Source organism: Lepidochelys olivacea, assembly GCF_965140295.1.
Source record: "Lepidochelys olivacea isolate rLepOli2 genome assembly, chromosome: 6".
Classification (NCBI taxonomy): Eukaryota; Metazoa; Chordata; order Testudines; family Cheloniidae; genus Lepidochelys; species Lepidochelys olivacea.
In genome coordinates, this window is record NC_140416.1 from 86,294,412 (window position 1) to 86,317,397 (window position 22,986).

A 22,986-nucleotide genomic window follows, 5' to 3' on the forward strand; every position below is an offset into this window, starting at 1 on the left:
AGCTAACAGTTCGTGGCTGCTAAGAAACCACAAGCACTGTAATCTGAATGCTGTCCCCATAGTGATGGAATTAAGGGTTCAAGGCTTTGTCTATGGTTCTCAGCTCGCCTCCCAGGCTGACCTCCCAGGCACGGAGCTTCACCAGACTGGAGACCCGTCTCCCATGGAAGGTGTAGTTAGGGCGCCCCGAGGGCAGCGATAAACGCAGGGACGGGCGGGCACGTTGCGGGGAACCAGCCCCCGGAACCCCCGCATGGGAGAGAGCAGCTGAGAGGAAGGGTGGAAACCTTGCCCGCGACAGGACCCAGAAGGCGCCAAGGCGGTGGCCTCCAGTCTGTTGTTCCTCCGCCCCCCCGCCCAACAAGATGGAGGCCGACAGCCTGCCTCTGAGCGGCGCTCTAGCTCCTCTTTGCCCCTCTCTTTTGTCCAAGCCGACATGAGGGAAGAAGAGATCAGGGTTTCAGCGACACTCTAGTCCCAGTTAGTTCACCTCTCTATTGTCCGTGTTGTTCCGCCGGTGCCCGGCCACCTTATAGCCCGGGCTGATCGGTGGGTGGCGCTCTAACTTCAGCGAGCCCCTCTCTATGGTCCAGGCTGGGGGCACTCTAACTTCCTGCACGGCACTCTTCTGTCCCGGAGGTCCAACGAGCCTCGCTACGCAGGCACTGTGCGTCGCACGCGCTGCTGCTGTCGCCAGTCGCCGCGGCCTGTGGAAGCTCCGATCTCCGCTTCGGCCGCCGCCTCAGACCCGGCCCCGCCATGTATCCGGCCTGGGGCCTGTACGGTGCGGCGGGGCACTACCCGCCGCCCCCCACCTCGATACCGCCCCCGCCGCTACCCGTCCCCCCGCCCGTGATGCCCCCCTCCGTCCCGCCGCCGAACTACCCGCCCCCGGGCCCAGGTGTGGCCCCCGCGCCCGGCGCCTCGGGCTTCCTGAGCCTGCAGGAGCAGCACCTGGCCCAGCTGCAGCAGCTGCAGCAAATGCACCAGAAGCAGATGCAGTCGGTACTTCTGGGGGGTCCCCCGCCCGGGCCGCCGCCCCCGGGCCTGCCCCCTCCGCCTCTCCCCGGCTCCTTCACCGACTGGCCGCCGCCGCCAGTGCCTCCCCCCGTCCGCAGCTACCAGAAGCAATTCAAGCACCGCGAGCCGCCCCCGCCGCCCCCACCCCGGGACCCCCAGGTCTGCAAGCCCCCGGCGCCCCCCCTGCCCCGAGAGCATGAAACCCTCCAGCCGTCTCAGCCCCACAGCGACTGGGAGCACCTGCCTTCTTCCCCAGTGCCCATGGACATGGAGCTGTCCTCTCCGCCACAGTCGCCCCCGCCGCCTGAGCAGGCCTATCCACCCCCTTCGCAGGCCTATATCCCCCCAGCCCAGTCTGAAGCCTATATTCCCCCAGCCCAGCCACCCCCTTCCCAGTCCCCTCCGCCCCAGTCTTATTTGTCCCATTCTCAGCTCTCCCAGCCACCACCACCGTCCTATTTAGAGCCCCCTCCACCAACTGCCCCTCAGTCCTATTTACCCTCCTCCCAATCCTATCAGACACATTCTCAATCTTACTTGTCCCCTTCCCAATCATCCCTTTCCCAACCAGCACAGTCTAGTTTGACACCATCCCTTTCTCAGTCTAAATCTCACTTTGCTGCATCCCAGTCATCCTTGCCCCCTTCCACTCCTGCTCAGCAAGAGGCAGTGCAGAGTGCTGCTAAGGACACCAGTGACAGTTCTGACCAGCACAGCACCCCACAGCCAGACCCTTCCACTATGACCCCCCAGGTAAGAACAAAGTGTCCAACCTGTGCTTTGGTGCCAAGCGTGGCTCCAGTTTGGAAAAGGTAGTGATGGGAACTGATCATTTACAGATGTAGTGTGGGTTGTAAAGATGGTCAACTAAAGACATAAAATAGAGAAACAATAAACGAATTTGTTTAAATAAAACAAAATTTTTGGCTTCAGCTCACAAAAGCCAGGAATGGTACAGATGAGACTAAAATTCCATAAACTCCAGTTGAATGTACATTTTGTATCCTCAAAAAGAAAAGGAGTACTTATGGCACCTTAGAGACTAACAAGAACTCCTTTTCTTTTTGTGAATACAGACTAACACGGCTGCTACTCTGAAACCTGTCATTTTGTATCCTGTAGTAGTTGGTTTTCAAGAGCCAGCAGTTCCCAAGCACAATGGGATGTTTCAGCCTTGACTGAACTTTATCCCCTTAGTGGATTTTTCAGATTTTTAGGGCCCCGATCGTGCAAAGTACGTTGTGCAGATGAACTGCACGGATCCCTATTGACTTCATTGGGCCCTCCATACCAATGCAGCAGTCCACCGGTATTTTATAGGATTGCCACCTGGTTTTGTGTTGCATAGTTTCTTGTTTTGATTTTTCTCTTACAGTAATATTTTTCAGTTGTTTATGAACACAAATCCTATAACAGTGCAAACTGGCCATACCTGGAATAGTTAAGGTTACAAAAGTATTTCCATTATAGACCCTAGATGCCTGTTTGTTCAGTTTTCAGAAATAGTTAGACTTTGGCCTAAATGTGTTCATGCTTGATCTCTTCCTAAAAGTGAACTTTTATGAGGGAAAAGTCTTTTCAAAAGTTTTTGAATTTGGTGGGAGTGAAAAATATACTTTTTACTGTTAAAAACACTTATGTCGTAGGTGGACACTTTTATAATGTTATTGATAGGCACTAGCTGGTTTTTTACTTCTGTAGAAATGGGGACTCCTCTTGTATTCATTTTTTCTTTAACCTCCCTCCCCTCAAAACAAAATAGTAAATTAGATGTAGATTCAGTATTCTCGTTCAATAACTGAGCACTCAAAAGTGCTAGATTTTAGGAGGTTGAATATTAAATGTTAACATGCTCCCCCCTCGCTTTGTTGCTATCCATTATGATAGCGTCTGTAATTTCATTATGCTATACTATTTTTAAAATAATACAATACAATAATTATTTTGACAACCACACATACATCTGAAAGAACATAGTCATAATTAATGAATTATTGCAATGCATACTTAGGGGAGCAGAGTTGTGACTGAATATACACTGCTACCTTTTGCATTTTCTGATTATTTTGCCCTAACTTTGCATTATTGTAGTTTACTGAATTTGATACAATACAAAATTAAATGTTAATTTAAAAAGAAAGTGGTACCTAAAGGGTCGTAAAGATTGAACATTGAAATAGTATAACTTCTACTGATCTGCGGAAGAAGAGTTATGGAATCTTTCTCTTTTTTAATTAATGACAATCTAGTTTAGGCAGAAGATAATTTTCTGATTATCTCCTGTAGTAACAGTGTCCATAGCCAAACAGAATGCTGCTTTCCCCTCTCCCCCCACATATTCAGTAGATTATGCAAGAAATTGCAATTTGTCATTTGTAATTCTTTGTTATATTATTTGTCTTCCACTGTGTAACATTGACAGATCTCTGTGTGTGATTTTGGTTTAGAGTCCCATGCCATGTGACACATTTTGCAGCACAGTGAAAATAAGGTTCCTGTGTGTCCTTATGGCAAGGTATATCTTTCCAGAAACACTTAGGCCAGTGGTTCTCAAACTTTTGTACTGGTGATCCCTTTCACATAACAAGCCTCTGAGTGTGATCCCCCCACCCCCCTTATAAATGAAAAACACTTTTTTATATATTTAAAACCATTATAAATGCTAGAGGCAAAGCGGGGTTTGGGGTGGAGGCTGACAGCTCGCAACCCCTCCTCGCCTTGTAATAACCTCGTGACCCCCTGAGGGATCCCAACTGCCAATTTGACAACCCCTGACTTAGGCAATGTCTGCACTACCATTTATGTTAGTATAATTTATATCTTTCAGGGATGTGAAAAAACACTCCCCTGAGCGACATAAGTTATACTCACATAAGTCGCCGGGAGAGCTTCTGCCACTGACATAGTTACCAGTTACCGCGGCTCGTTGGGGGTGGTTTCATTATGATGACGGGCGAGCTCTCTCCTGTCAGCATAGAGAGGCTACACAAGAGAGCTTACAGCGGCGCAACTGCATCGGTACAGCTGTGCCACTGTAAGCTCTCTAGTGTAGACATAGCTTTAATAAGTGAAGTATCTACCAAAATTTATTTATAGCATGCCATTCACTTTGGTATCTGGGTGCATATTCTGTTGAAAATTAAACAAAGATTATGTATATTTTCCTATGAAGGATACCTAAGCTTCACAGCCCTGTGTTCTGGACTGCTGTATTGTTTTCCTTTTCCTTGCTTATCATCTCTGTTGTTTTCTTCCATGAGCATCACCAGATGTTGTTTTTTTTTTTTTATCATCCTGAGGAAGGACTTGCTGCATAAATAGATGGGTCTTGCATTATGCAGTAAAGGCTCTCAGATTCATCCTGATATTTTTGTGGTGACCAAGACCCCCAAGTTTTTCACCCTGGACTCTGGCAGTCACACTGCTTGCATAGAGTCTTGCTGTCCTGGTGTGCCATTAAAGGTTTGAAAACTGAGGACTAGGTCCTTGAAATGGATACAGAACTAAATGGAGAGTTAGTGGAACAAATGGTATGTTGACATGATGCACTTCTTTGGTTTTCTTTGTTTGAGTTAGGCTGAGGCTGCTGTATGTTATACCAGGTGGAGCTTCTGTGTGACCTTCACAATTGGGCATTTGATAGAAGTTGTGTTGTGGTAATTTAATCTAACCAGAAGGTGATGATATCTATTTCACTGTGGTGAGATCCTTCCTGAGAGGAACAGGTGTAAACCAATGATACTCAGACTGCAGCTCTCTAATGTTTCTCCTGGGACTCTTTGCAACATGTTATATTAAAACACTGTGAGTTGTTAATTAACCAATCAGGGATACTTTTACTATGTTATTAACCAAATTAAGTTATCAACTTGCACTGTGAACTTTGCTGTGAAAATAATATATATTTATGTATAAATTAATATTTTCTCTGTCATACTCTTTAAATATGAATAGCATTATAGTAAATGAAACAATTAATTCACACTACTGTAGCTCTTTTGGGTACTGTTGGTAGCTAATTTGGCTCCTGAACGACTTGAGGTCTCAGTATCACTGGTATAAACCATTGGTTAGTCAAGGATGGAAGAAGAAGCTCCTTGTTGTTGTTGCATTCCTTGTGTATAGGAGTATCAGTGATTGCAGTAGGACTCCAAGAATAGTTACCACCTTGACACTGGGAGAGTAGAAGCCCTCAGTCAAAGATGAGGACTTAAGTTCCCACCATCTCTCTGAAATGTATCCTTCACCAGTATTTCCTCTGTTTTGCTCAGTCTGAGCTTTAGACATCTGTTTTTCATCCATTCACTTTTTTCAGGGCTTGTCTATGCTACCCGCTGGATTGGCGGGCAGTGATCGATCCAGCAGGGGTCAATTTATCACGTCTAGTATAGACACAATAAATCGACTGCTGAGCGCTCTCCCATCGACTCCGGTATTCCACCAGAACAGAAGCGCAAGCGGAGTCGATGGGAGAGTGTCAGCTGTCGACTTACTGCAGTAAGTAGATCTAAGTACGTAGCTGAAGTTGTGTATCTTACGTCGACCCCACGCGGTAGTGTAGACAAGTCCTCCGTCAGATGCTGGGACATAAAGTGGTTCTCGCTTCATGTGCTGTGAAGGAGATTTACAGCTGAGTGTCGTCATATTGGTGGTATTGGAGCCTATGTCGTATGACCTCTCCTAGAGATTAATCTATATATTGAGAAGGAGAGGAGAGAGGATGATTTCACAAATGACTAGACTTTCAGGGCAGAAGAGCAGTTGTCTATCATGACTGTCATCTTTTATTTATCTATGTCACAGCCATCACTATTGTATAAAATCATGTTATGTGACATGTCTTTGAAAGGAATGTTTAAATCCAGCTTAGTGCTGTTCTGCATGCCTCTGCTAGGTCTTGAATGCAAAAGCAACTCCTAACACAACATGGAGTTGAAGGCTGCTGAGAGATCCCATGCTGTAAGTATGGATGTTTGTCCTCCACCCATAGCCATGAGAGCTTCTCTATGTCATATCCTGATCTGAATCCTGATTTGCAGGATATTGGCAGAGGTCAATGGCAGAATCTAGAATGATACCATCTCCTATCATAGACATATAGTCCCCAAAATATCATTTTAGAGAAGTGATTTTCTGCATAGATCTGCTCTTTAAATTCGTCCATTTCACACCTCACTACTAGAAATAGGCCCTTTTAATTCAGGCATAAGATATATGGGTAGAGGAAGTTTGCACTGCACATGCTTATTTTATACCTATTTTGAAGATGAATTGGAAACTTTAGTCTTAAGGAATCTCATCGGGCACCATTCACCAATGCTGAATTTATACCTGCATTTAAAAATAAACTGTTGTTCCTGTTAGCTTCTCTGCTGTTCCCATGCTGGTTTTTCAGAAGTGGCTCTTCTTGCCAGTGTGTGGGTAGAAAAGATGAACAGGAAGAGTATGAAAGATGTGGGACAGTCACAGATTCTCAAAAGAGAGGAAATTGCTAGTTGAGCTTGTGTATTCATATTCCGCACCATTCCGTGAGCTTTAGGATAAGCTTTTCCATATCCTCACATTATGGCTATAAAATACCAATCTCTGTCCCCTGTATTTTGCTAGAGTTCTTATAAAAGCTATATAAATTCTCTTGATGAATGGGACTTCAGTATACATTTTTAGTAAACATTCAGTATTCTGAATTTATAAAGTTAGAATTTAGTTCCTTTTGTATCTTATTTTAAATCTGAGCTCATGGCATTTCATTGAGTTTTTAGTGTGTGAGCAGATTATAGAACCATAATCACTAGGAAGTTTCTTCCAATTTTATCCTTGATATTTGGGCTGGGCAGTGAAAATCCTGATGAAGTATATTTTATTGAGCTACCTACTATTTTGAAAACGTATAAAAACATTTGAGAGCTGAGCTATTCCTTGTCATTATTTCAACCTGGAGGAGATGAATGCTACTTGATTACAAAACCTAGAAAAGGGGATTTATAATGGATAATATATATCCATTTGTCTATGTGTGACACACATGGAGAAAGTGAATATCTTGGGAAATTCTACAGCAGAGGAAATTCTTCAGAGAAAGTCTAAATGTCAGAATATGCCATCAGACCTTGTGGAACCATGTTCCAAAGAACAGGCCTTTCAGCTATAAAGCACCTGTACTTTGAACATATTTAAAGATGAGGACTTAATGCTAGGAGTTTGACTATCTCCGTAGCTGGTCTTGTCTTATTTCTGGCATCACCATCTGGTTACCTTGCAGCTCCCAGATGCCAGTGAGGTTAGACGACAGCTTTTTATAATCTGAACTCAAGATACTGTGTTCTGTCTGATTGGTTGTTTGTCCCAGTCTCCTTCCACATCTCTTCATCACAGTTTCTTTGCTGCCATCCTCACTCTTCCCGCTATCCATAGTCGTCTCCATTTATCCCTTCCCTTTCTTTCCTCTGTGCATTTCTTCCTTCAGTGTCCTTCAGCCCCCTTTCCTTTTACCCGGTTCCATGGCTCCGATCAATTCTCCTCATCCAACTTTTCCATTATCCTACCCCATCTGAGCTCCATAATAAATACATATACCAAGTTGTTAATAAAATAATGAAATGGAATTAACAAGTCCATTCACTCCAATCCCTTAGCTCATATGTTGAACACCTTCCTCTCCTTTCTGTTTTTTGCCTTCTTCGGTTTTAAGTTCTTTGGGATAGGAACTGCATCTTCCTTCATGTCTGTATAGCACCTAGGACAGTCGTGCCTGAAACCTGATAAGGGGTTTTGACCTATTGCTTCTCTGTAATGATGGTAGAGAAGTGAGTTATTACAATGAAACAGGCATAAAAACTTCTCTGGAGACTGTTTTCTCTGCCAGATTTCAGTGATTATCTTGGTGGGTTATCTTTATCTGTTTTTGTCTATTAAACCTGGTTGCTACTGTAATTCTCACAAACTTTTTGTATATTATAGGAACAGCAACAGTACTGGTACCAGCAACACTTGCTAAGTCTGCAGCAGAGGGCAAAAGCACATGCACAGGGACAGCAGCAACCGAAGGGTCCAGGAATAATAGTGAAGGATGCACCTGAGCAGAGAATACAGCAAGAAGAAGGGAAAGTGACTGCTCCTAATCAGCAGTCTGACCCGCCTTTACTTAACGAGCCCCTCATACCAGCTTCCAAAAAAGAGGAGCCTCCTGTCTCATCTACTGAACCTAAGGTACGCTATGCAAAGATGCTATTCCTTATGGGACATTCGTTCAAAAAAAAAAAAAAAAAAAGTTTTCCTCCTGCCTGGGTCTGAATAATAATACCTAGACTTTAGATAGTGCTTTTCATCAGTAGATCTCAAAGCATTTTGCAAAGAAGGTCAGTATCATTATCCCCATTTTACATGTGGGGAAATTGAAGTACAGAAGGCAAGTAAGGTACCTGGGATCATCCAGCAGGCCAGACACACATCTCTTGAGTCCAATAGACCCCAAACCTCTTGAGTCCAAGTCTAGTGATCTATTCACTAGGCCATATTGCCTCCCAATTAATAGACTTTACAGTTGGGAAAGACAGGTCTGGGTACACATCTCCCTGGTCTGGCAGGTTTGGAACTAGTAAAATCTTTTTCAGGGACAAGCTGCTTCCTCAGTTTTGTTAGGTGATGCGTAGGGTCCCTTTGCATTTACAGAGTCCTTCTCCTACAGATTTGAAAGACTTCTGCATTTGGGACCCATGCTCCCTGCCATGGTGAAGTGAATAGTGTTCAGAGATTATGAACCGTATTTGTCTCTAATGCCAGTAGGTCAGATGACATCTCAGAAAAAGTGAATTATTTTAAAGAAAAGAGGATAAGGGAAATGAATGAATTACTGTAGTCCCAATTAGCTAATCTCATGCTCCCTAGTTCCTTAACCTGAAATCCCTGAATGACTTTTCCTTGTTAGCGTTCAAGATTTTTACTTGTATCCCTCTGTATGATTTGCTCATCCTACTTGCTGAATCGGAAGGTATTAGTACCTTTCCCCTTTGCAGCTGCATGTATACATCTTGCAGTCAGGATTAGAGATGTGCCTGAGCTAGTACCCCACATTCAATCTAATGCCTCTATCACCAAGACATGCATCTGAACTTAATAGCTCAGGCCTGAACCAGAATACTAAATCCAAACACACCAGAATTTTGGCATAGTTTGGATTTTGATTTAATTAATCATTCCAATTTTTAGCTGAGATGCATATTACTTTCCCGTTAAGTGCTGGAAAGGAGAGTGGTGATTTTGCCTTCCACTCCAGACCTTGAAAGATAATGATTCCTTTGTTAAAGAATAGGGTCATAGTCTGTGCCTAATAACCAAGAAGTTTTGCCCAAAAACCTTTCTGCCCATTTGCATAGTGATGGTTTTTACTTAGAATATGCAGGCAAATTCTCTCAAATCTGATTTTTGGCTTGAACTATTCCCCTTATTGAAGAAGATAAACAAAATCATCTATTCTGATAGTGTCATAGAAAGTCAGAACACCAAAATTCAGGGTCACAGAATTATTAACTGCCATGAAACTTCTGTGAATTTGGTTATGCTTAAGAACATAAGAGTGGCCATACTGGGTCAGACAAAGGTCCATCCAGCCCAATATCCTGTCTACTGACAGTGGCCAATGCCAGGTGCCCCAGAGGGAGTGAACCTAACGGGTAATGACCTAGTCTCTCCTGCCATCCATCTCCACCCTCTGACAAACAGAGGCTAGGGACACCATTGCTTACCCAAAAGTAAGCTTGTTTAGGTGTTGTGCTTGAATGAGCTTTCCCTTAGTTATAATAATTATATTTATCTTTAGCTGAATATTGAACCTCCTGAGGACTCTGAGGAAGATTTGAGATTGCAGCAGTTGCAGGTGGCAGCAGCTCAGTGGCAGCAGCATCCACACCATCGAGTTGGCTTTCAGTATCAGAGAATAATGCAGAAGCATGCCCAACTGCAACAGATCCTACAGAAGTATCAGCAGATTATACAACAGCCACCACCCCCACAGGTTAGTCATTGAGAAACTGGGATTTGGTATACCTCTTGGATGATGTAACACTCATGGTCTGATAAGAAGTATGTAGTATAATAATTTCTTCTGGCTGACTTGTTTGCCTTGCTCTCTCATTAATCGTTGTTCATGGGCAAAGACTTAGCTTCCCCCTTCCCTGAGAAGTTACTTTCCAGTCTCAGTTGAAGAGTAACAAGAATATTTAGAGATGTTGATGGGAGCAGTTTCATATGAGGCATAATTAAAAAGACTATTTATTGACATGGGATACAATTCTCAAAATCGTCTAAGGAGCACTGTAGGCTCCTAAGAGCCTGTTAGTTTTGAAAATGGGACCTAAGTGTCTTTGAAAATTTTACAGTAGGACGGCTTAGTTTAGAAAAGAAAAGGTTACTTAAAATGGCAGGAACAGAAAGAGCTGGTTGGGTGCCCTTATTTACTGTGTCCTCCAATACAAGAAAAAGAGGATATTCAAAAAGACAATGTAAAAGCCAAAATGAATGAAATATTTAGGTAAAGTATAACTAATAATGGAACTCACTGCCAAAGGATATTATTGATATTAATAGATTAGTAAGATTAAAAATAGATTAGACATCTATCAGAATAGCCAATTCAGATAAAACTAATTGTTGTAAATCTTCATGCTTCAGAGTTCTTGTTGTTTAAGCAATAATCTCAGAGTATAAGATTATTGCTAGCTGGGGTCAGTAGGATGGTGTTGGGTAATTAAGTAGATCATGGGATTGTTGGGGTTTAGGGGAGAGCCTATGCCTTCCCAGTTTCTTTGCAAGAGGGGCGGTATTTGCCCTTAAAAAACTCCAAATTATTATAGTAGCACTTAGAGACTCCAGCTAAGATTGAACCCCCATTGTGATAGGAGTGGTATGTACATGTGGTGAGAGATACTCTTTGCTTGAAAGAATTTACATTCTAAATAGACAAGACAGACCAGACAAAGAGTAAGAAGTGAAACAGGCACTGAGAGGGAAAGTAACTCACTCAAGGTCACATAGTAGGTTTATGAGAGAGCTGGGAACAGAATCCTGATCTCCTAATTCCCAGTCCAGTGCTCTGTCCAGTAACCACACTGTTTCTTTGTGTGAGTGAGTGAGATTTTTTGTTTGATTGTAGCTGCTGTAAAAAACATGGAGTCCCAATCCTGATTGGATTCTCTGGTCATTACCACAATGAAAGGGGAGAGAGAAAAGATGATAATTAGGCCGTCACATTTTTTCTTGCACAGCTCTTAGTGAACCCTTATTGATTCATATTTTATACAAAATATACTGTTTTAATACTTTTTCATTTTATGTTGCAACAGTGTGACTCTCAATGAATAATATGTATTGTGTGGGTATTTGCCCCTCCTAGCACTCAAGGATCTGAAAGTCATTAGATAAAGGAAAAGTATATTGGAGACAGTAGTCCCAAGGAAATCTTGGTGAAGGAGACAGGTAAAATAATCTACATGTGGTTCCTAGTGTAGTACATTTTCATGATTTTACAAGGCAGGGTAAAGGAGACTTGCAGTTTGGCCACAGGAATTCAGATACAGATGTGGGTACAGATAAAATATATTGAATAATTAGTGACTGTTGTAGGTTTATTCATAGATTCATAGATACTAAGGTCAGAAGGGACCATTATGATCATCTAGTCTGACCTCCTGCACAATGCAGGCTACAGAATTTCACCCACCCACTACTGCGAAAAACCTCTCACCTATATCTGAGCTATTGAAGTCCTCAAATCATGGTTTAAAGACTTCAAGGAGCAGAGAATCCTCCAGCAAGTGACCCATGTCCCATGCTACAGAGGAAGGCAAAAAACCTCCAGGGCCTCTTCCAATCTGCCCTGGAGGAAAATTCCTTCCCGACCCCAAATATGGCGATCAGCTAAACCCTGAGCATATGGGCAAGATTCACCAGCAAGATACTACAGAAAATTCTTTCCTGGGTAACTCAGATCCCACCCCATCTAACATCCCATCACAGGCTATTAGGCCTATTTACCATGAATATTTAATTACCAAAACCATGTTATCCCATCATACCATCTCCTCCATAAACTTATCGAGTTTAATCTTAAAGCCAGATAGTTCTTTTGCCCCCACTGCTTCCCTTGGAATGCTATTCCAAAACTTCACTCCTCTGATGGTTAGAAACCTTCGTCTAATTTCAAGTCTAAACTTCCTGGTGGCCAGTTTATATCCATTTGTTTTTGTGTCCACATTGGTACTGAGCTTAAATAATTCCTCTCCCTCTCCGGTATTTATCCCTCTGATATATTTATAGAGAGCAATCATATCTCCCCTCAACCTTCTTTTAGTTAGGCTAAACAAGACAAGCTCCTTGAGTCTCCTTTCATAAGACAAGTTTTCCATTCATTGGATCATCCTAGTAGCCCTTCTCTGTACCTGTTCCAGTTTGAATTCATCCTTCTTAAACATGGGAGACCAGAATTGCACACAGTATTCCAGGTGAGGTCTCACCAGTGCATTGTATAACGGTACTAAAACCTCCTTATCCCTACTGGAAATACTTCTCCTGATGCATCCCAAGACCTCATTAGCTTTTTTCACAGCCACATTCCATTTGCAGCTCATAGTCATCCTATGATCAACCAATACTCCAAGGTCCTTCTCCTCCTCCGTTACTTCTAATTGATGCATCCCCAGCTTATAACTAAAATTCTTGTTATTAATCCCTAAATGCATGACCTTACACTTCTCACTATTAAATTTCATCCTATTACTATTACTCCAGTTTACAAGGTCATCCAGATCCTCCTGTATGATATCCCAGTCCTTCTCTAAATTGGCAATACCTCCCAGCTTTGTATCATCCGCAAACTTTATTAGCACACTCCCACTTTTTGTGCCGAGATCAGTAATAAAAAGATTAAATAAGATTGGTCCAAAACCGATCCTTGAGGAACTCCACTGGTAACCTCCCCCCAGCCTGACAGTTCAGTACCTACCTTTCAGTAGGATCCATTGTAGTCTCCCCTTTAACCAATTCCTTATCCACCTTTCAATTTTCATATTGATCCCCATCTTTTCCAATTTAACTAATAATTCCCCATGTGGCACCGTATCAAATGCCGTACTGAAATCTAGGTAAATTAGATCCACTGCGTTTCCTTTGTCTAAAAAATCTGTTACCTTCTCAAAGAAGGAGATCAGGTTGGTTTGGCACGATCTACCTTTTGTAAAACCATGTTGTATTTTGTCCCATTTACCATTGACCTCAATGTCCTTAACTACCTTCTCCTTCAAAATTTTTTCCAAGACCTTGCATACTACAGATGTCAAACTAACAGACCTATAGTTACCCGGGTCACTTTTTTTCCCTTTCTTAAAAATAGCAATTCTCCAATCATACGGTACAACCCCTGAGTTTACAAATTCATTAAAAATTCTTGCTAATGGGCTTGCAATTTCGGGTGCCAATTCCTTTAATATTCTTGGATGAAGATTATCTGGGCCCCCCAATTTTGTCCCATTAAGCTGTAGGTTAACTAGCTGTAGATTATTACAAGCGTAATGAGAGATTGTTCTCTTAGTTTGTTTTGTTAGATAAACAAGTTTGATAAGCCCAAACTTGGAGGACTACTACAGTTTACTCAACGTATACCTGGTTTAGTGTTCCAGGTGGTGCTCTCGAATGTGAAGGAAAGTGCATTTAAATTGAATTGCTATGTGCTTGGAGAAACAAATTGAAGAGCTTGGGAAACAAGGCTGCTTGCTACATATATTAGAATATTTGTGGATTGATTTGTGATTCAGTAGGGATGGAGGATATTCTATTAATAGCCCCAAATAGTTTGGTTGTATGCAGAAGTAATCTGTTGCTAATTATACTCTCCCCACTCCCCGGTCCTCCCACCTAGAGTGATGTGGGTTTTTTGTATGGAAGTGTTTGCCCTTATCTATTACTAAAATGTATAGGTTGGAGATATACCAGGCAGGATACGTTTGCTTCTGTTTCTATGTAACTCTTCTCTCAAGCTTCTATTTAAGCTGAAGATTGGGCAGAGGGTGATATTCAAGCATGTTGCTTCAGAAGGAACTAAAAATGTATTCTGCAGCATTTGTATCTCTCTTTCTTGCAGACAATGTCAGTGGATATGCAGCTGCAGCATTATGAGACGCAGCAGAAACAGTTTCAACAACTTCACAAAGAGTGGGAGCGTGAATTCCAAGGATGGCAGGATCAACTTCAGACCTATCCTCACAAAGATCAGCTTCAGGAGTATGAGAAACAGTGGAAAACATGGCAGGGACAGATGAAAGCTACTCAGTCCCATCTGCAGGAGAAAGTGAACTCACTTCGAAACATGAAGAATCAATACACTGGGAATGTTGCATTGCCACCTCCTTTTGTTCCATGCTCTCAAACCTCTCAAGGAGGCATGCCTGTTATGCCTCCATCTTTGCCTTCAGCCACCCCTCCGCAGGTTCCCCCACCTCTGTCTTCTGATCCTCAGTTGTCTAACTCATCTGAACCCCCAACGTCCAGTCTTCAGGTTTTCCAGTCCGCTAAGACAACCAGGCCAGCTCTTCTTCCTATTCCTGATTCTTTTGTATTTAAACTACTTGGCTCATCTGCAACTTTACCTTGTCATTCTGAAATAACTACATCTGGTGACTCTTCAGACCAAGGAAACTGTCAAGTTCATCTGGATAAGCAAGCTGTACCATTTGTTTCTGTCTCTTCTGAACCAGCATCTGGAGAACTGAAAACCTCTACTCCAATATCTTCAACCTATGTACCCCCCACCTCCAGCGTTCAAGATAAACCAGTGAGATCAGGTGGATTGCTTCCAGACCCACCCAGAGGCACATACTTCGAAGGACCAAGAGGTCCTAGGTAGGTCTTTTTCCTTTAGTTTATACACATCCTCATCTATACAGATTCTTTTACTGCTGTCATCACCAAAGTACCTATAGTGCCAGTTGTGCATTAAACAGTGTGAGGAAAATCTGTCACATGTGCTTCATTTTTTGTCATCTCTCTCCAGGGGAAATTGTGGGTGCAGCATAGTGGGTTTTGTTTCGTGGGTTTTTGAAAATCAATTATGTGCACTGTTCACTGTGTTTATCTTATGCCTGGTTGGTCTACACTTAAAATTTAGATTGACACTGAGGGGTGTGAAAAATTCAACCCCCCGATCACTGTAGTTAAGTGGACCTAGCCCCCAGTATAGATGTGGCTATGTTGATATAAATTTTTTTCTGTAGACCTAGCTACTGCTTATTAGGGAAATGGATTACCTATGTGGATGAGAAAACCCCTTCTATTGGTATAGCAAGTGTCTACGTGGCGACTGTGCCGCTATAGTGCCCATAGTGTAGGACATACCCTTAGTGAAAGCAAAGTCAGAGACTTGGGCATTATCTAGGATAGGTCACATCTTTCTAGCGAGATTGTCCTGTGTACCCACACATCTCCATTCTGAAGCACATAGCGTCCCTTTTACAACTACAACAATTGCTCATATGGAAAAGAGGCAGAAAAATATTTCCTGTATTTTTAATTTCTTTTAATGCAAGTTATCTGGAAACCTAGAGAAAAGCCAGTGCGATATGACAAACTATCTCACCATAACCCCCTAGCAAGTGCTACGCCGATCCTCTGTCTTGGAGGACAGTTTGGAAACATCTATTTCAAAAATGTTTAAAGTTATCTGTAGGCGCAATCACAATACGTGCTCTTTTCCCTAGGTAGTACTTTAACTTACGCATTGTGAAAGGAATTCAGGCAAGTATCCAACTATTATAGACTTGGAGCATCTAATACCTAACTACCAACAAATTAGATGCTGTTGTAAAATCAAGAAATAAAGTAGCTTGAATCCTAAACCCCAGCTACATTTTCTGATGAAGGGTGTGCCGAAGAGATGCCAGGGAAACTCAGAGCTGCTACTTTGCCTCACAATATTGGTATGAAAAGGCTCTTTCATTCTTTGCTCTTTTCACCTCAGGGTTCCAGCACACTTACTGACTGTAGGTTTCTTAAGGCTCGTTTGCACTAGAATCGCTGCAGTGATGCAGCTATACCAATGTAGCTGCACCTATATAGCGCTGCTAGTGCAGATGCTCTATGCTGACGGGGGAGAGCTCTCCCTCCAACATAATTACTCCACCTCCCCAAGCGGCCATAGTTACGTTGGAGGGGAGAAGTGCCTGTCTGCACTGGTACTTAGGTTGGTGTAACTAACGTCACTTAGGGGTGTGGCTTTTTCTCACCCATGGGTGACTTAAGTTATAACAAAGTGAGCGCTAGTGTGTACAAGCCCTTAAAAGAATGGTGCTAGCTTTTCAGCTTGGAAAAGAGACGACCAAGGGGCGATATGATAGCGGTCTATAACATCATGACTGGTGTGGAGAAAGTAAATAAGGAAGTGTTATTTATTCCTCATAACACAAGAACTAGTGGTCACCAAATGAAATGAATAGGCAGTAGGTTTAAAACAAGTAAAAGGAAGTATTTCTTTACACAACGCTTGATCAACCTGTGGAACTCTTTGACCAAGACTATAACAGCGTTCAAAAAAGAACTAGGTAAATTAATGGAGGATAGGTCCATCAATGGCTATTGGCCAGGATGGACAGGGATGGTGTCCCAAGCCTCTGTGGCAGAGGCTGGGAATGGACAACAGGATGGATCACTTGATGATTATCTATTCTGTTCATTCCCTCTGGGGCACATGGCATTGGCCACTGTTGGAAGACAGGATACGTGGCTAGATCGGGGCGGGCAAACTTTTTGGGCCGAGGGCCACATCTGGGTGGGGAAATTGTATGCAGGGCTGGGGCAGGGGGTTGGGGTGTGGGAGGGAGCATGGGTGGGGGTGCGGTGTGCAGAAATGGGCTCAGGGCAAGGGATTGGGGCAGAGGAGGGGTGCGGAGTGCATGAGGGGGCTCAGGGAAGGAGGTTGGGGTGCAGGAGAGGTGCAGAATGCAGGAGGGAGCTCAGGGCAGGGGATTGGAGTACAGGGTATGACGGGGCTCAGGGCAGGGAGTTGGGGTGCACAGTGCAGTAGGGGGCTCAGAGCAGGGAGTTGGGGTGCAGGAGGGGTGTGAGGTGCAGGCAGGGGCTTAGGACAGGGAGTTGGGGGGGCTGGGTGCAGGAGAGGTGCAAGGTACAGGCAGGGGGCTTAGGGCAGGGATCTGGCCCACGGGCCATAGTTTGCCCACCCCTGGGCTAGATGGACCTTTGGTCTGACCCAGTATGGCCGTTCTTATGTTTGGTGTTACTTAGCTCCAATGTTTTAAAAAGGATGTGAGAGCACTGAGTGTTGGCCTTAGCTTTGAATTTCTTGATTATTGTTGGTTTGTATTATACCACAATGTTCATACATTTATATTTTGTTTCCTGTGTCTTTTGGGAAGGGGAAAAATTAATTTTTCAGGGTTTTTTTTTTTGACAGATGACCTCTTGAGTCAATGAACAATTAGACTTGTTTAAAAAATAAGATTTATTTTTAAAGGTACATTATGTAGCTGATCTGTGTAGTTTGGCCTAAGAGCTCATTTTAGGAATGGCTTATTCACACTTTAAGAGGTATCAAATCTGCAGCAATTGAAATCTGTTCTTTCTGATCACTGGTCATGAATCTATATTTGGAAGGTTTACAATTCTGAAAATGTTGTTGCTTCTTCCAGCAAACTATTTCTAGTCCTTGCAGGATATGTAGACTTCACAGTAATATCATTCTGTGTGCAATCATTTCCCATCACCTCCCATTTCACATCCAAAGTGATTGTTAGCAGCTGATATTTCAAACTTCTAGAGTGATAGATCAATCATTTATAATACTGAAAAGTTGCCTTTCCCATAGTGTGTGTTTCCTCAATGCTAACAAGCAATTGTTTCCAACCCTGCTATTTTTTGAGAAACAAGATCCAGTAATTGATTGTTCTTGTAGTCTTCAACTGCCTTGTTTCTTTTTGCTTTTTTGCATTGGTTCAAGATTCAACATTGTAAGTTACAAACATCTGAGTAATGTGACTTTCATTTCCTTTTAAGGTTTCCTGTGTAAAATGCTTTGATTTTATCTGCTCTGTTATGTGAATCAGTATTTGGGCATTTAATTAAAAAGTGGATTTTTGACCAGATATGCCTCTTTAGCTCCTATTGCATGAATCCTTTCACTTCATGCTGTATTTGTTATCCAGTTCCCCACATTTTGGGCCACGGTAGTTGTAGGTGAACTAAATGTGAATAAAATACAGTTGTACAAATAGAAAACACATAAAGCTGTCCAGACCAGGGTAACATCATAAGCTTGCTCCACGTACTGTTTAATAATATTTTAAATTCTATATCTAGATTTTATTTATCTATTTATATTTTATTTATAGACTTTTCTATGTAGTACGCAGCACCATAGTATCTGATCATTACACATACATTATTTATCTTTGCCCACACCCTCGTGTGGTAGGGAAATACCACTATTTTGCTGTTGGAGTAGCAAGAGACAGAAGAATTGTGACTTTCCCAAGGTCACACAGTGAATCTGGACAGAGCTGGAGACAGAATCTAGATCTTCTGAGCACCAGTCTGGAGCTTTAAACACAAGACATGTTAAAATAACATACTTGATTTCCAGTTAAGATTTTAAGTCAACGTTTCTCCCGGAACTAGTCTTCATGGCTGAAATTTACACTTTCACCCACTACTATCTGTATAGAGTGGTTCAAATGCTGCTGCTGCTCTCACATAAGCAGGATGTTTTTTTCCATTACGTGTCTATGAATGATGCCCCAGATGTGAGCCAGCACAGAGACATAATGTCACATATTGATGCAACAGTGGGGCATGACACTGATTATTTTGTGGCTCATCTAACATTATTTCCTAGAGGTTGCTGAGTCTGCAAGTGACTTATGTCACTCTCCGTTGTGCAGTGTGAAATTGAAGTGCATTTTTCCATGTCTCTGTACTGATTTAATGGGGTTTGCATATGAGGCACACAGAGATGTTTGCATGAAAGTGGTTTTATAAAGTGAAAATATCTTCTAGAGAATTCTCACTTAATTTGTTCATTTGAATATGTCTCTTGTTTTACATGTAGGTTTGATGGACTTCGGGGAAGAGGCTTTGACAGATTTGAAGGGCCAAGACAGAGAGGACCTCGTTTTGAAGGCCAGCACTTGGAAGGGCCGAGGCCGAGATTTGAAGGTCAGAATTCAGATGGACAGTCTTCAAGCAAATGGGGGACTGTCCCCCGGGGGCCAGCAGCACAGTTTTATACTTCCCCAAGTACATCACAGATGCACAGTTCCCGACCAAGCGGGTCACAGTGGAGGGGGCCCAAACCTCAACAGCAATCTCAAGCAGAGTCCCGAACAGAAAACAGAGACGCTTTTGCTGATGTGGCTGTTAACCAGGAGTTGGCAAATAGAACTCAGTCTACGCCAATTGCCTTTGATACAGATGCAAAGAATTCTGGTCCAGTTCAGCCAGCTGAGGACCTGACAAAAGCTCAGCAGGAGCCACCCAAAGCTAAAGTCAAAAAAATTATTCCTCGGCCTAAAAAGTGGACTTGGAGTTCTCAGGATCCTGCGCAGCAATTAGAAGAGACAAAACAAACTACTCAACCTCCATCCATTCAGAATCAAAAACCAACACCACTTCCCAGTACACCTGTAACTGTGCAGTCTACTATTCCTCCGAGAACAGGAGGAACAGCAGCCTTACCTCCATCCCCTGTAACAGGAAATAAAGACTTGAAATCTACAGATAGTAAATTGCCCCTTTCAGAAAATAGCCAGGGTAAAGGACTACCTGGATCAGAAAATAATCAGGGTATAGGTCTGGTTCAGCCAGAAGATAACGGAGGCAATGGACTAGTAAGCAGAGGCAGGGGTCAGGGCAGGCTGGACGACGGCCGAGGCAGGGGTCAGGGCAGGCTGGACGACGGCCGAGGCAGGGGTCAGGGCAGGCTGGACGACGGCCGAGGCAGGGGTCAGGGCAGGCTGGACGACGGCCGAGGCAGGGGTCAGGGCAGGCTGGACGACGGCCGAGGCAGAGGACAGGGCAGGCTGGACGACGGCCGAGGCAGGGGTCAGGGCAGGCTGGACGACGGCCGAGGCAGAGGGCAGGGCAGGCTGGACGACGGCCGAGGCAGAGGGCAGGGCAGGCTGGACGACGGCCGAGGCAGAGGGCAGGGCAGGCTGGACGACGGCCGAGGCAGAGGGCAGGGCAGGCTGGACGACGGCCGAGGCAGGGGGCAGGGCAGGCTGGACGACGGCCGAGGCAGGGGGCAGGGCAGGCTGGACGACGGCCGAGGCAGGGGGCAGGGCAGGCTGGACGACGGCCGAGGCAGGGGGCAGGGCAGGCTGGACGACGGCCGAGGCAGGGGGCAGGGCAGGCTGGATGACGGCCGAGGCAGGGGGCTAACAAACAGGGGCAGAGGATTGCCCAGACAGGCAGCCACCCGAGGCCGGGGGATGATCCAGAGAGTGAGCAACCGGGAGGAGCAGCTGGATAGGCGGTCAGGTAGCAGGGAGAAATTGCCAGATGGGCAGTCAGGCAGCTGGGAGATGGGGCCAGTTGGGCGGTCAGGCAGCCGGGAGAGAGGGTTGTCTGGCCGAGACAAGGAACCAGCTGGCTGGGCAGACAGCAGGGATAGGGGGCAGTCAGGAAGCTGGGAGAGGGGCCCCGTCATGCGGGCTGGAAGCCGAGAGAGGGGTCCTATCATACGGGCTGAAAGCTGGGAGAGGGGTCCTGGCAGGCGGGCAGGAAGTCGGGAGAGGGGTTCTGTCAGGCGATCAGGTAGCCGGGAGAGGGAAATGGGCAGGCCTGAAACAGGCAGTATTGATAAACCAATCCGCCTAGGAGACAACTCTGAGAAATTATCTCTGTATCATCGAGAGGAACCAACCAGGGCTCCCTGGAGTCACGAAGAGGAGAGAATGCAAGAGGAACCTTCATTAGATAGACGAGATTCCCATCCTTTAGAGCGCGAACAATTGGATGATTGGGAAAGAGATCGATATTGGAGAGAGCATGACACAGATATTCAGGATGATCATGTGGATCCATATGATAGAGATGACAGGTTACCACTCCGTCTTTCATTGCCTCCACTATCACCTCTTCCTCCTCTCCCTCCTTTGTCTTCTGATCTTGACAGACGAGACACTTGGTGGGATGATTGGGAAAGGCCAAGGGAGAGGGAGCTGGATAGAGATCTGGACAGGATTGGAAGACCCTTGGATGTTTATGATCGAGAATTAGATAGAGAATGGGACAGAGATTATTTGAGACCTCTGGATGACAGAGATACACCGAGTCATGACCTGGACATTCCTCCTCTTCCACCTTTGCCGCCACTTCCACCTCTGGACAGGTACCATGAGGACCGGTGGAGGGAGGAAAGAGATAGGGATCTCTATGACAGAGACCTCCGAGACAGGGGAGAGTTGAGGATCCGAGAGTATCCAGAGAGGCATGATACGTCAAGGGAGAAGCGAGATTACCTTCCTGAAAGGACTGACTGGGAGAGGGAACGGTTGTCAGATAGATGGTATCCTGATGAAGCAGACAGACTACGACCTTTGGGGGATCAGCTTGATCCACCCCTTCCACCACCACGTTCATCTGACATGCTGGGAGCAGAGCCAAACCTGGACCCTGAACAGTCACTTGGAGGGGTAATGGTCCTTAGTCAAAGGCAGCATGAAATAATCCTGAAGGCTGCCCAGGAGCTGAAAATGCTTCGGTGAGTTGGCTAATCTTGTAATTTCTTTTGGGAAAAAAGTTGCTAATTTATCTGAAGTAATCCATAGAATTGTATTAAATACTGTCAGGTAGGGTCATAGGTTTTGCTTTATCAGTTTAGACAATTATTGCATCTGTTCTGTCCTTATGCCTCTTGCAGTTGCCAATACATGATGCTTCAAGGGGCTGCCCCTAGGCCAGCTGATCTTTTAAACTCATTCAATTGTACAGTACTGTGTGGAGGGCAATAATTTCCTTCCTCACCCCCAGATGTGATGAATGTTTGGCTTGAAGCATTTGGATTTCTTATTCTGTGCAAATCCCAAGATATTACTATCTTAATTTTCCTTTAGTCCATTTCAATTATTACTGTATTTTAACTGAACCCATATGAGAGGATGAGAACATTGCAAATACCTAGGGTGTAGGCAGAAGCAGGGTTGTGAAGATCTGTAAAAATGAGGACAAAAAATTTTGACTTGATATAAAAGTTAAGAGGAAGCCAATGAGTGCCTGAAGATGACTTTAGCTGTTGCATTCTGAAAACGCTGGAGGTAAGTGATACGGAAATTAGCAAGGGCAGAGAGGAGGAGGTTAGAGTAGTCAAAATGAAAAAGAACCAGTGCGTGTATAAGGATTTTGTTCATAAGAACAGAGGAAAGATCATATTATTTTAGATAACATACAGGAAATTGCAGCAGGAATTTACCAATATGTGAAGAGGGAAGATGCGTGGAAAATCACACACAACTAATAAGGCTGAGTGACTGGGAGGCTATGGTTTTTACAACGTCAGTGGAAAAGGAAGAGGAAGGTGTTTGGGGAAAGATGAGGAACTTCTTTTGCCATATTCAGTTTGTGTTGAGGAGCAAGCATACTGGATAATATTAAGTTATCAGATCTGCAAGAATGTACAGGTGACCCCCAAAATTAAATCTGTCAAATGGGTCATTTAATCTGAGAGTCAGCAAGGCAATACTACTGGTTTGTAGACTGCCTCACGACCTTGGCTTCTTATTGGACCTAACAGGTTTATTAACCAGCCTTGTAGGGGAGTCTCCATGACTCTTTGAGTGAGGAGATTTAAGTATCCATGTGAATAATATCTCCAGCACCTAGGACCAAGATTTTATATTCAGTTTATTACGCGTTTCTGTCCTCACATGCATACTAGACCTGATCTTTAGTCTAGGTTGTAGTGTAGACATAGGT

The 22,986-nt window shown here is 44.0% G+C and overlaps 1 protein-coding gene across 1 annotated transcript in view; it reads left to right on the forward strand.

Annotated features, from left to right (window-relative positions):
- The first annotated feature begins 713 nt into the window (after nucleotides 1-713).
- YLPM1 (YLP motif containing 1) overlaps nucleotides 714-22,986 on the forward strand; it is a 59,645-nt gene continuing 37,372 nt past the window's right edge. Inside the window, exons 1-5 of the mRNA XM_084629937.1 lie at nucleotides 714-1,773; nucleotides 7,981-8,229; nucleotides 9,839-10,033; nucleotides 14,153-14,910; nucleotides 19,124-21,775. Of these exons, the coding sequence (XP_084486063.1) occupies nucleotides 760-1,773; nucleotides 7,981-8,229; nucleotides 9,839-10,033; nucleotides 14,153-14,910; nucleotides 19,124-21,775 (4,868 nt within the window). The 5' untranslated portion in view covers nucleotides 714-759. The remainder of the gene's footprint in view (nucleotides 1,774-7,980; nucleotides 8,230-9,838; nucleotides 10,034-14,152; nucleotides 14,911-19,123; nucleotides 21,776-22,986) is intronic.